Source organism: Scomber japonicus, chromosome 14 (assembly GCF_027409825.1).
Source record: "Scomber japonicus isolate fScoJap1 chromosome 14, fScoJap1.pri, whole genome shotgun sequence".
Lineage (NCBI taxonomy): Eukaryota > Metazoa > Chordata > Actinopteri > Scombriformes > Scombridae > Scomber > Scomber japonicus.
In genome coordinates this window covers 22552899-22567260 of record NC_070591.1, presented here as the reverse complement: position 1 = coordinate 22567260, position 14362 = coordinate 22552899, and the positions used below count along the sequence as shown (strand labels likewise).

The following is a 14362-nucleotide window of genomic DNA, read 5'->3' as shown; positions in this document are numbered from 1 at the left end:
AACAACTTTTGAGAATTGGGACAAAACCTCTGTTTTTTTTCTTAAATAGTATGACTTGTAACTAAATACTTTAATTATATCAACTCAACTAATTTGTCAGGCATGCAAAAAGTCACAGTATTATAATATAAACATGACTGAAAAGTACTTAATGGTGTTTGAAGTTTATTTAATCAGCTGTATAATCACAAAGTTTGAATGTCTTTTTAATAAAGAAATAAATACAGTACCATTATAATGTTGCCTGCTCAAAAAATGTAATTTGTCTTTGTGAAACAAAATACAGTATAATTCATAACATAACGAACACACATTAGGTGTATCATCGGAACTTGTTATTGACATAAACTGCTACTACTGCAATTGCTAGTACAAATACTGGTCGGGGCAATTCAGCATTATTGACATGAAGTGACATGTACCTACTGTCCATACTCGAATCCATGCCTTCCATGAGCCTAATCATTTCCTTAGTCATGGTTTATGGAGAGTTCATTACACATTCAAGATTTATTTAAGTTTTTTAACTTCTCTTATGTCTTTGCACTTTCTTCTGCAAGGGACTGTCTGCTATTATAAATTCCACTAGTCTAAAATCATTTAAGAAACTAACCATACTCTTTTTGCTGGATCAATAATTAGTAATTCATCACTATAATCACTCTCACTGTCATATTCTATGCATCAGTAAATTGTCCCCTTTCTTGTTACACTTGTAGCATCTTAGTTTTTTTTTTTATTTTACTCTTAAATTTTTATGTATGTCTCACAATAGGAGGGCCACCCGACAAGCCCTTATGGGTTTTATTTACTCCTCCTGCACATTTCTCTGTTAGTTATTGGTTTCTTTTCTTAATCTCAAAAGATGCTGCATGTATTACTTGTATTATGTATTTTTTTCTCTTTATGTGCAAATCAACTAAACTAAACATCTGTCTCATCAATGGACCTTAAGTCTTGCTTGATGAAACATTCCAAATCTCATATCCTGGCAATGCTGCAAAAGCTCCTTTACTTCTTTCACAGTGGCTCTGTGTTTCACAGAAGTGGGCGGCACATCCAGGAAAATCATTATCTTGTCACCATTTAGGTCAGTGGACTCACCCTTGCTGCTTTCTGTAGCACTTCCAGCTCCTCTTGGTGGTAATGAAATTATACAATGAAAGCCCTGGGCTGATGTCCTCTTGCAGATTCTGGCTGCAGACCAGGATCTGCCCAGTCCAGTGTCATTGTTGTGTCCAGACCGAGGGTCTCTTGACGCAGCTTGGCCACCGAGTGGATAGGATGAGCACCTGCCTCAAATTTTTCCTCTATCCCTTTAATATGGATGTTGCACTGGCGTCTTCCTTCCAGGTCTTCAGTTTTCTGGTTTAGCTTGATCACATGGTCTTTTAGCAGGAGCATTTAGATCTTTAGACAGACTTTACAGTGAAAACAGTGATAGGTTTCTCCACAGACAGCTTTAGTGTTGTAACTGTTGAAGTAGTTATTAGGAGGGGAATTTACATTATGTATGTAGAAAATGGTTACTCTCTGCTGAGCACCAGGCTAATGCGTCGTCACATGTCTTTGCTCAAGAGCGCCCCCTTCACAACTGTTTTCTCTACTTTCATTGTAATCCTAATCTGTTTGTCTCTCAAAAAGTATTCTACCTTCTGCCAGTCTGTCATTGTAAATAAATTGCCCTGACACTCTCTGCAATTCACATTGAAGGAGAGGCTGTAAATTTGCTTGACGCATCTGACAAAGTCCAGATCAGATCTTCATTCCACTTTGTAAGTTATGTCAAACAGCACCTCTGCTTTAAGGCTTGCTTCCCCGTTTGATGTCGCCCACACAGCCATATGGTATCGCTCTCAGGATCAGTTTTTCTGTTCTTCATTTCCTGCCATTACACTCACCCTGTGTTCCATTCAGCAGTGTGTAAATCTGTTGTAACACCACAGTGGCTATTGCATTTAAATGTGAAAAGATCACCTTTTTTGTTGTGAAACATGTTTTTGTAATGTTTTCTTTAAATTTGGGTGTATTTCATTATCCTTTTTTATTGTACTGTAAGACCTCTAGAAAGCCTGTAGTATATTCTTGGTATCAGTGGATGGCTTTACAAACATAATGAGAGGATTTCGATTTGTGACTCTGTCTGCATATAGGTGGCAAATGGTAGAAATAGTAAGCCCATCTTTAAACGTGAGACAAAATAATGAGTAATACTTAGTTGATTTTGTCAGTGTTTAGTTAGAAAGCAAAAATGGGCTTTATTGAACCTTGTCTTCGAGGGTTCGGTGCCAGCTCTAATACAGATGGTGGATGAGCAGTTACAAAAGGAAAAAATATGAATATTTCTGCCTGAACATTCTGTTGGCATTTTGTATAGGCCTTGTTATAATGGCAACAAAGGGGTAATAGCTTTAGCTAGATAAAGTGTATGTGAAGCAGAGTACTTTCTAATGAGTGCTCCTCATGACCTTCTGGCATTAAACTCTACAGGAAGAAAAAAAAACACCTCCTGTGGGTAAAACCTTAGAGAACTGACAAAGTTATTAGCATTTCCATGTAGCGAGGGATAGCTCAGCCCACACGCTCTCTCACTCATCTGCATCATCCTATTCAAGTAGTAACTGGTGTACAAGGCTGGAGAGCATGGTTAATAAGAATGCAAAGGACAGAGACGCTGTTTGACCTCCAGTGGCTGTAGCACGTTTGATTTCCCGAAGAAATGTGGACATCTTTGTAAAATAAATTGCAGGTCACTAGTGGCGCCTGTGTGCCTCTCCATGACTCTGCCAGTGGTATTCTGTTCCTGTGGTTCTTTCTCTACATACGTACATGTTCAGATCCAGCTTTGTGTGCACTTCAGGCAATTTTACCATGGGGAGCTGTGATTGGATTCCCATTTGTCTGGCAGCTTTTGTATAATACTCAAATTGGAGAGGACCTGGCTGGATCACACCACATATTTCCTCCCAGGAAACCCCCTCAGAACCAGCAGAGCCCAGACAGGGCAAACATGCAGCAGAAAGGAGAAGGTGAACATGCCAGACAAGTGCACATAGAAACACTGACTGCTCTAAGTCCTGCATACACCAGAGGGAACCATAAAAAATGATTTATTTGGAAAATAGAAAAAAGACATTTGTATTGCTTTATTTTCCTCAGTTCGCATGAGTAGACTTAATTTGCTAAAGACTGTATTTTCCCTACAATTTACCCCTGCTGGACCCCAAAAGGGTTTGCCCTTGTTGTGAGAAGTGTATCTGACAAGAAACCAGCATTGCGTAATGACTTTATCAACATGAGCTGGGCGTAACAGCTTCAGCTTAGAGGATGTCTATACCTGGCTGCACACACTAGGCTCCCTCAGATAGAGTCTGAGTTGGCTCTTATTGACTAGGTATTGACTAAATAGAAACAGGAAAAATGAAAACTTTAGTGGATTTGACAACTGAGCAGGATAACCCCTGCATGGTGCTGGAGAGCAGATGATCAGACACAGAGCCTGACACATCCATAGCAAGCACCAATCCTTCAACTTGACATGTAATACTGCCTATTGGTGGTCAATATGGGGGATTGGGAGCACAACAAAGGTGTCAGATAACAGTCATTGCTTTGAGTCAGCTCAATAGGAGGTATGAGTTCATGCAGAGGAACATTGCAAGATCATAGCAAGTAGATAACATTTTGGGGCAATGCCATGTACCACTTCTGCTTTGATTGGAATTTATTTTGAAGATAAATGTAGATTTCATCACTTAGTTTGGTTTGTGGTATATTTTACTGTAATCTTTCCTTCTTAAAAGGACCCTGTGAAGTAAATGGTGGTGCATGGCACTAAAAAGATCATTATTTTGCTTTTATGGGACGTTGTTTGTGTCACATTGCATACCATAAGCATGGATAGGGATGTAGTCTGACGTTTCTGCCAAATGCAGCAGGCAGTAATGTCATGTATATTAATAGTTGGTGGGCTCTAAAAGCTAATTATGAACCAGTAAAAGCAGAAAAGGACTGCAAGCTGACAGCACGTTTCCAAATATTCTAAGATTTTACAAAAGTTTTAAGAGGTAGGAAATGCATTCAACGTGTTTGTTGCCTCAGGGAATTAATGTATTTTGGTCCAGAAAAACATGTTTAATGTAAACAAAATCGTGTTTGTTTAAAACTTCACAGGATATCTTTAACCAGAGGCAGACAAACTTGTGGACTTGTGGATCAATCACATGCTCAGGAGAGTTTGTGTCCCTTAGATGGGCCAAGCCAAAGATTGGAACATTTTATTATTATTTAAGCGGTTGTATTTCTCAACCTCATAGAGGAGCCTCATGTTCAACAGACATCCATGAACTGAGCTATTGAATAATAAGCTTATTAAGCTCAGCATTCCATTTTCTTTCAAACTGCTCACAGACATGAAAGGCATTAATGAGTTTGTCTGACTCTAGGTGAGGAGAAAAATACCATATTTCTCTTATTCAGTACAACAGAAAAGCTTAGACCTTATACACTGTCTTTACATGTGGACAAGATGTCTCAAGAACCCTCCTTCAACCTTCGCACACAGACACACCTACACATACATACTCTGCTTCATCAGCAGAGGTTGTTATATGCCAGTGGCTGTCCAGGGGTCAGATCATTACTAATGCAGCCATGGATCATAGATACAGCTCTCATATTAGTCCTTCCTTCATCATTCCCCTCTGACCTCGTCCGCAGCTGCACTACCTCTCATCTTTATGATTTGAAAATGGCCCAATCCTTCTCCTTCACACCCACACTATTCCCCATTGACTCAACAGAAGTACTCCATCATTATAATTATTTGACCGTCCATATTAATTGACAAATTTGTGAAATCTATTGCATAGTGCCAAAAGATGCTGCAGTAGTGTGAATCCCAGGAGGATCCTTAGATTTTCAGAGATGCACACACTGCTAGGGAAGAATTTTCATTAGTGTCATTGCTAATGTTCTACTAAACATTTAGTTGCTGCTCAGTGATGTCAGTTACAGTTGCTGCCGTTCCTGTGGGAGGCTATTGACATTTTCTGAAACTCTGGTGGGATAAAGCTTGCTGAGATAAAAGAGCCACCTTATTTCCTGCACAGTGTTTAGTGTTCATATTGGCAACATTTACTGGAGAATTTAAAATCCATGAAGCTTGCCCTCCTCCTTCAGAAAGATTAAAAATGAAAATATTATAGAATAAAATGTGGGGGATGAATTGTGTATTTTTCCTGCTTGAAAATCATGTCTCTTTTTTTTTTTTAAATCAGATACCACAGTGCTACTGCTGTTGGCAGCGAGAGCTGGCAGAAACTGCTCAAAGCCTGTGAAAGTCAAATGCTGTCTCTTTCAGTTTGAGAGAACAATTTTTGAAAATGTGAGCGGCCTCAAGCATGCTGTACTCCAATTTTTGTCTACAGTGCCATGCAGCAATGAGGCCTGAATAATACAGTAGGAACTATTTGTTCAGCTCTAATGTGGAAAAAATGTGAGGCACACGCAGCATTTGTTGAATTAACATACAAATTGCTGATATATTATCTTATGGATTTTTCCAAATCTAGCAAGACAGCATTTTCCTGTCAAAATGTTTTATATTCTGCACTGCATACAGCTTTAGAAGCAGCACAGTGATGTTTTACACTGATGAAATAACCAGACAGCTTACCAGAATGTTATCACTTCTATTTAGTCACACTGTGCTGAGCACTCATGCATAATTGTGTACATAAGCATTTACCAAAATCTATCGTCTGTTTAGCAATATTAAGCTGACTCCATTGACTATCCTATTGCCCTTATCGTGATAAAGTGGGCATCTAACATCGACCGGCTTTAGAAAGTAAGGATTTGGGCTCAGCACTTTCTTCCAGTCTTTGGTCGTAACCATAGCTTCTCAAAGCCCAGTGTCAGGCTTCTCCTTTGATGTATGGATGGAGGCGTTTTGTTCAAAGGGATAACCTTTTCTGGGCACTTCTTTGAAATGATAATTCACCAGCTTGCTGCAGGTGGAGCTCCAGCTCTCTTGGCAGACAGGGTCAATCAAAGTCAAATGGAGGAGATGCTCACAGCTTCACCCGAGAAGTCGGTGCCAGTGCTTGGCTGCTGCTGTCAGCCCTGCCACCAACATAATCTCTACCTCTGGTAAAGCAAGTGGACACGAGGGATGTCATAGTGATGAGCATATTTTAAGCAGCAGAACGTGGACTGAGTAGTGGTGCTGTCATAGTCATGAAGGAGCTGGAAATGTTTATGTATATTTGAGTGTTTACACAGCTCAGACTATACAGTAGATGCCTGTCAGACCCAAGCTGAGTTTTTGCCCTGTTTTTCCAAGCTGCACACTCTGTGTAGTAGTGGTGAGGGGGACGCAGGTGTGTGTAATTACATCAGTAATAAGGCCTGGATATGGTCCACCTGCCTCAAAGTGAACCCTCTATACAATCCAGCGCTCCTGACACAAAGGAGACTAGAGCTTGCTGATTATGGCTTTGATGATGCAGCTACAAGGCTGTGTTTTATTGAGAGATATTTCTAGCTCCTGAATAATTTGCTGGAATTATTCAGTCTGTCTCGAACAATGACATATATTATCAGTGTATGATCACATACACAACCCTTGCACAACACTGAGCACATGGCATATATATGTCATGTCACACATTAATAAATCATAAACAAACATACAGTTACTGTATGATAGTGCTAGTGTATGATGTACACACTTCATTATGCCCATCCGCTGTGATGTACTGAATACTTGCCCAGGTTCCCATTCATCCAGTGCATGCTTTTGCCTGCTCACTGCAACCTTAAATATAAGAAAATAAAGTGAATTAATTAATTATTTCAGCTGTTGTGAATATAATATCAGTCTCCTCTCACTGTTTTCCATCTGGATGCAACCATTCAGGATTCTGCATCAGCCGGTACCTCAGTAACGAGGCAGCACAGGACACACACACACAGACCTCCCTTGGGTTCAGGCTCCAGCTGGAGCAGACATGCTAGGGCAACCTGTCCCTATTATTGTTTGTGACAGAATCAAGAAGGAAATGCAAGTAGCAAAAGTGCGTGCGTTGTGCCTGCACGTCAGATTCTGCTGGCAGTGCCCCCAATGTAATTATGGGCATGGGTGGCCAGCTATGACAGCTCATCTGTTAGCCAGCCAGTAGGAGTGCGGGGCACCTGGTGAGCCCTGCACCAGAATGATGAGCTGCAGATACACACAAATTAAAAATCACATACAATGTTTCATGAAACAAGAAATGTGAATAAAGGACACTTTCGTGTCCTATCATGTTGCTCATTAACACCCAGGCACATACATCTGCCACAAACTGCCAGAGCTAGCCACTTGCAAATCTTGTTTCTTTGCATTTCACGTGTCATGCTAATGAGTTACAACAGCGTAGGTTGAACTCCTGCCATTATCATATTAATTAGTCTCATCTTATCACATAATCAGAATTCAGTTACAACTAAGAGGCATTGGTTTGAATTGATTGGGGTACATGAGCAAAGTGTCCTGCAGATGATTTTAATGAAATAATTGAAATGAGATCTTTAACCTACATTAGATATTTGTACAATACGGCATTAGTGTTGACAGGTAATGTCTGCAGCATAAATATACATTTGTACAGTGTAATAGAAGTATGCCCCCAATGCACTGCTGGCCACTTCTCAGGTTTTCTCATATTTTCAACAGTGAAGCTCACAAGTGATGAAATGATGACATGGACTAGTATTTGAAAATATCACTGTGCTTTTTTTACTTGATAATTGAGGGAAATAAATTATTTTCTCTTTGAAATTCAGTTTAATGAGGTCATTCACAATGTCAAAATGATGTTTGAATCGGATGCTCCATTCCAAGGAAGCACACTGTTTTCGTTAAACTTCTGTTTCCACTGAAGTCCCAGCTTATGTCAGAGGTGGCTGGGTTTTCACCAAGTACAGCTCAGAAAGCCACAGGTCAAGCCAACTATGCAGTCTCAACACCTTACAGTGCAGAACACGTTTCTGTCAGGATGGCCATCCCTCCATATGCAACCAGGGGACCCAATCATATTGTGCTCACCCTTTGGCAAAGGCCCTCCAATCAGGGATGAGTAATGACTAGGCAGGGTAGCATGCAGTGATCCCAGCTTTCTAATTAGTCTTCCATTAACTTTTTCAACCTTGGTGGCTGCGGGGTGCACACTCAACGCACACACATGCTCACACACACATACACACATACAGTACATACACCACACAGCCTCTAAGCAAAGTATTGGTCTTTTTCCAAAATAGAACATTTAAAAGGAAGTATTTAGTAATATTTTTTACTCTGCAGTGCTCATCAGTGCTAATTTACATATAGTTAAAGAATATTTACACTCCAGTAACCACCTCCTCTCGTTTTGCATACGTAATCATCCAAAAAGGACTCAATATCACACCTAATCAAACAGAGACAAATCAAAGCAGTTTGTAGAGCAGAGTGATTATTTTCAGTGCCAGTCTTTATGATGACAGTAAAACTGTAAAATGTATAGAATTAAAAATGTTTCTGCATGTTATCTTGGCTCAGATGAGTATCCGGGAAACTGTTCTCCAATTACTCTAATCAAGTCCTAGATCACCTTCTTTCTTGTATTCAATTCATTTTACACTGTTAGGAAGCCTCAGCCAGCAGTGTTTGTGCTCTACACTGGCATTTCTGGTTTCATTTGGCATCTTGGTCTGGCTTATATCTGTCAAAGACCATACAATGTATTTCTGTAGAATAAAAGAACTTGCACAAGCCTTCTGCAGAATGCCGACATGCTGTAACAGAAACTAGACAAAGAGATTAATAGAGAGGAAGAGAGAACCAGGGAGAGGAGTCTGCATGACATGGATACAAATATTTTCCATTCGGTTTTGTCTTGGCACAAGATGGTAGTTAATTCAGAGTAATATTTCTTCTTTCTTATCACATTAAATACAACATATGGGAAATGTAGCATCATTGTGTGTGGGTGTGTGGGTCTCGCATTGGCCAGTTAATGGGGGCGCCTTGTCCAATTGGGGCCAAAACCTGTGTCCTCAAAAAGCTGATTTCTGGGTCAGTGGTTAGGGTTCAGGTAAATCTCCAAGAGATTAATGTAATTCTATGTAATGTCGCCAAATGTGACCTAGGACATGTGTCTCGGTCAATCATGGGCAACTTATGGGACAAATTTAAGACTTAGGTCCAGTTAATTTGGCATAGCTTGTCCAGTTGGGGACAAAGGGGGAAAAGCTGTTTTTTATGGTTTGTGGTAAGGTTAGGTTTAGGTAGTTATTGGTGATAGTAAGGGTCAGGCTAAGTCTCCTGGAAATTAAAGTAAGTCTAAGTAATGTCCCCAAAAGTGGTGTGTGTGTGTGTGTGTGTGTGTGTGTGTGTGTGTGTGTGTGTGTGTGTGTGTGTGTGTGTGTGTGTGTGTGTGTGCGTGCGTGTGTGCGTGCGTGCGTGTGTGCGTGCGTGCGTGCGTGTGTGTACACTGTGTGTGTGTGTGTGTGTGTGTGTGTGTGTGTGTGTGTGCGTGCACGTTTGTGTGCATACCTGCATGTGTGTGTGTGTGTAAGAGAGAGAGAGAGTAAGTGCGTGTGTGTGTGAGCATTTCTGTGTTTCAATGCAAGGCATGAATTTATGAGTCAATTTATGATTCATCCTGTTTCACAATGGGCAGTCAGTTTAAGAATGGAGCTCCATAAAAGAGTAATGGAACTCCTGGGGAGCTGCTGTCCTGTGGCCTTCCAGCACCCAGTAGTATGCACTATCTTGGTGTATTATCACTTTCCACACAATCTGTTTGTCAGCGAGCCCACGACTTCAAAGGAGACTTAAAGCTTTCTTTCATTTTCCGTCGGGGTTGAGGGGTTGAGAGAGTGAGTCTACATTTTATGAACAAAGCTCCCACCCCTCCCCCCTAGGCATCCAGCAAAATAAAATGTTACCATCCTGGATTCAGCTCCTAACATTTACTCCAAAGCACGGATCATAAACTATTAATAGGTATATGTCTGTATGAACACCAGAAGGGTGCCTCTTTGAATCAGATCCTTGTGTTGGGTAGGGTCAGGAGTGGGGCTAAAGCTAGTGGGCTCCTTTTATTCCCCTATAACATCACTATTCTACATGAAGGAGGATGGGCGGGGCAGATAGCTACCATTATGGCTGTTGTGTAAAATTGCCATTATTCAGTCAAGCGATTATCTGCTGCCGTGATGTGTAATGCATCTCTGTAACTGTGACTGATGCCTGCACATCTAAGACTCCAGTAGAGAAGACTCAAAGTGAAATAGGTGACCTCTTTCACTGCAATCTTTCAGCAGTTCAGTGTATGACTGTTTTTAGACACATAATCACAGTAAATCGCTAGTGGGTAGCTGTATGAACCAAAGCTTTATGTAAACCTATATACAGAAGGAATTACAATATATAGAGTTAAAGAACAGCTTCAAGAATGATATATATGTTCTTTTATGAATTTGTTCAATAGGTGATTATATAAGCAACATGTTCATGCATCGTGTACATGCTCAATTATTTAGCATAGGAATGCCTTGATGACTGAAAGCACCAGAGACTATAATGCTCTCCAACTTTATCATCCTTGTGTGCATTGGGGGCCAAAATATTTCAAGTATTCAGTTTAGTATGCAAGAGATTTATTTTCCCAGAATACATTTTGTATCAGATTTTCCAGCCAGCAAATAGAAGTAAAATAACTCAAATATGCTTGAAGTTAATTAATATGTAGTAATTTGTCACTATAAAGTCCTTGCCATGTCTAACAGCCTTTGGGTTTTATTTTACTTCTTCATCACTGTTTGTTTTGTTTATCCAACAAAAATGAGCCTCCCTGGTTTCTATAGAGGTTTAAACTTGGGCTCTTAACATCTTTGGAGCAGCCTTTGGTGAACTACATCAACAGTAAGACTTAGCTAAAGGTGTGCTTAAAGTGAGCCACATCATACTGTAGGTTGTCAGTTTATCATGTCAACTCTCTGTCTGAGTCTGACTCTTTGCAGCTCCCAAATGATGCACCAGTGATTCCTCAGGTTTTGAGAAACTAAACTAATTGCAGTGCACACAGCAGGTAGTTGAGATGGTCTGAGAGTTTGGAGCCTTTCTGAAAAATACAGAAAGCCAGGTCATCCTGACTTACTTGAAAGCTTAGAATCTCACCAGATAGGAAAGTCACAGAGGAGTGACTGGTATTGATCATCAAACTCCTCTGACCTGTTATGGTTACCTTTCACAAAGAGCCTCTGTAATATGTCTGATTTCACCATCTGACTCTAATAGGCCTTTTACACATAGAAGACAGACTCTTACTTCATCTTAACAGCCGAGGGGTCCATTGCTACTGCTTTGCAATCTAATGAAGTCCAATACACCAGCTCTGCCATACATTCTACTTTTATGAAGCTTTTACATTTTTTGAAGCTCAATCATACATTTTCTGTACTTCTGTTGCCTGTACAATACATTGAAAACTGTGGCTTATACATTATGTATGTATGTATGTATTTTTATGTGTGTGTGTGCATGTGTTTGCCATACATATATTGTATAAATAATCAACAGACAATGAATTAATCTGACTCTGTTCAAGGTTTTCAACTTCTCAAAGCCTCCTTTCATATTTGCTTGAGATTTCAATATCAGATTTACATATTCCATGTTTTTTCTTTTCAGCATTTAATTAAGGTTTTATTATCCCCACACGTAGAGTAAAATAAATTATTTGCCATTTTCTCTTGTAATTTTCATTCTGACTGAAAGCATTCTCGATTGCTCATTTTTAATGTTGCAATTTCATTTCATTGCACTTTCTGTGATACTGAGGCATATTGCTCTGCTTTAACCAATGCACCCATTCAGTAATGCTTACTCTGATGTAATGTGCTGTAATGATCACTAAATGCTATCTCAGAGGGTCTCGTTTGGGTGGTCTTGATTGGGAGAGTAACTAATTAGATTTCTCAATGGATATGATTGTGTCCTGCTGATGCAGACCATAATCATCATATCTGAACTTGTCCAGTTTGTTTTCTCCCTGTCATGTAATTCACCAGAGACCTTTTTCGAAATGAGCATCTATAACTAATTGCTTCTCCATCTCCCCTTCTTTCTGTGCAGATCACACGGGTCATTTTCTGCGTCTTCCTTGAGACTGACTTTGCCATCTACAAGAAGAAAATGTCTGTCATTTTTCAAGGTATGTGTGTTAACTACCACTTGACTTGACTGCATAGCATTAATACCATACCATTGCATTTCCTCTGTTGCCCATTGCTGTTTTGGGTTTAACTTGCAAATGGATTAATGAATAATTAATATGCTTGTTTCTCCAAGGCCTCATTTCAAATGTGTTGTGTATTATGTGATGTCACCACCTACCTAATTGACCATCTGTGTTGAGCTAGGCAGCATTACTACCTTGTGTATCCAAGGAAAAATCTGTAGCAAGAGATAATTTGTGGCTGAAAGCAGTAGCATAAGGACTCAGCTTGGGCTATGAATGAAAATATTGAGAACTGGTCAAATCATAAATGCAGTGTCCAGTAGATCTGGATGTGTTGAGCAAAGAGAATTTTTGACAAACACAAATGTGTTCAGTCAAGGAGACAACAGTTACATATTGAAGTGCTGAGCTCCTGAAAGTGCATAAACAAGTGAGAGTTAAACCACTCTCAGTTATGCAGGCAGCGCCCAGGCGACCTTGTCCCTAGTCACAACACTGCTATAAGATTATTTACCTTCACACTGCCTCTATGGCAACAATCACCAGGTCAACTGGACCGGGAAGAAGACAGCTGTCCCTCACTGTCTGCTTGGCCATACATGGTACATTTATAAAAATAGGAGCATTTCATATATACCTGCCTTAATCAAGCAAACATTATGTGTCAGATGTCACAATGTAATACAGAATTTAAAGATGAATGTAATAATGTGTTGAATGTAATGTAGTGTAATATAGTGAATCTAATACAGTGATTGTTGTTAGACATATTAACAGCAGTCTTTACACATCTAATCAGATATGAAAATATTTTCTTAATTCAGGAAGTCAAAACAGAAGAAAAATGAGCCTTGATAAAACACCATCCATCTTCTCAACTCATCTATTTTGCCTGACTCTGAGAATAGCCAATTAAAGTTAAAATAATTCACATAAATTAAATATGTGGCAGTGAGTAATCAATCAAAATAATAATATGGAGAGATGTATGCTTACTTAAGATACTATACGTGGCATATAAGATTGAAAAATACTTCATGATTCTAGTTATTTTAGCAACTGGAATATGTAGTGATCATCTGAAATCTACTCTCCATATTAATTGAACATATATTTTAATACCTGATTGTATTGGATTGAATGGAAACACCGAAAATAAACAAACCTACCTAAAGGATTATTGCATTAGCAAGCAACATTAACTATACACTGTAACTAACTGTAAAGTAAAGTGGAAACACAGAAGTAACAGCATGTTAAAACTGTGTCTGCGGATAGGAACTGACATGTATCTCTTAATTCCACTGAGTGAAGACTTTTGAATCTCTATCCGGTTCCTTCGTTTCTATATCAGAAGATGGTTGTCAAACACATTTATCCTCAGACATTTTTCATCAAATTGTAGACCTGGTGGAATCCACTCTTCAAAAACCTTGGTAGTCATAATACATCAACTTCACATTATTATCTTTATTGCTTACCATCCTTTGAGGTGCTTGAATAGGAGATGTCATGGTTCTACAGATATTCAGTCTAATCACTGTTGCCAGAAAGGAAACACAGTTCTTTGAGGAGTCTGTGGTAAAGACTACATCGCTTATGTTTTCAGTGTTAGTGGGACCCCGGGGTCAGCAGACACATAAGTAAAAATATCTACTATGCCCTGGTTTCCTGCTAAGCACTTCAGTCCTCTACTTCTTTTGCATGGTTTTTGGCCCACATCAGTCCTGAGTGTAGCCTCCTTTCCACCTCCTTTTCTTTTGAGAAATCTGGAGACTTTTGAGGATGCTGGAGTGTCACCCCGACTTGGACTGGGCCAATCTGTTTTGGTGCTAGCAGTGGTTGGCTTGACATGGACCCAAAAGGCTCTCTCCCTGCCCTTTACCACTGCTGCTGTTGTCAAAAGCACCTGAATAGTTCTTTCCACCTCAGAGACAGAGACTTTGAGAGAGATTTGATTCAAAACAAAATCACCAAACTGCCGTAAATGAATTGGCACCTTTGAATGACACTCTCTTGACATTTCTGCTTGTATTAATTTAGTTGATCAGTTAGTTAACATACTCAGTCAGGTATTCATCAGTCCA

At 39.6% G+C, this 14362-nt stretch overlaps 1 protein-coding gene across 2 annotated transcripts in view; it reads left to right on the top strand.

The window, feature by feature from the left end:
• The window catches only part of macrod2 (mono-ADP ribosylhydrolase 2), a 416544-nt gene that overhangs the window by 366354 nt on the left and 35828 nt on the right, over nt 1-14362 (top strand). For both annotated transcript variants that reach the window (XM_053333715.1, XM_053333714.1), the window contains exon 9: nt 12170-12248. In XM_053333715.1, the coding sequence (XP_053189690.1) occupies nt 12170-12248 (79 nt within the window). The remainder of the gene's footprint in view (nt 1-12169; nt 12249-14362) is intronic.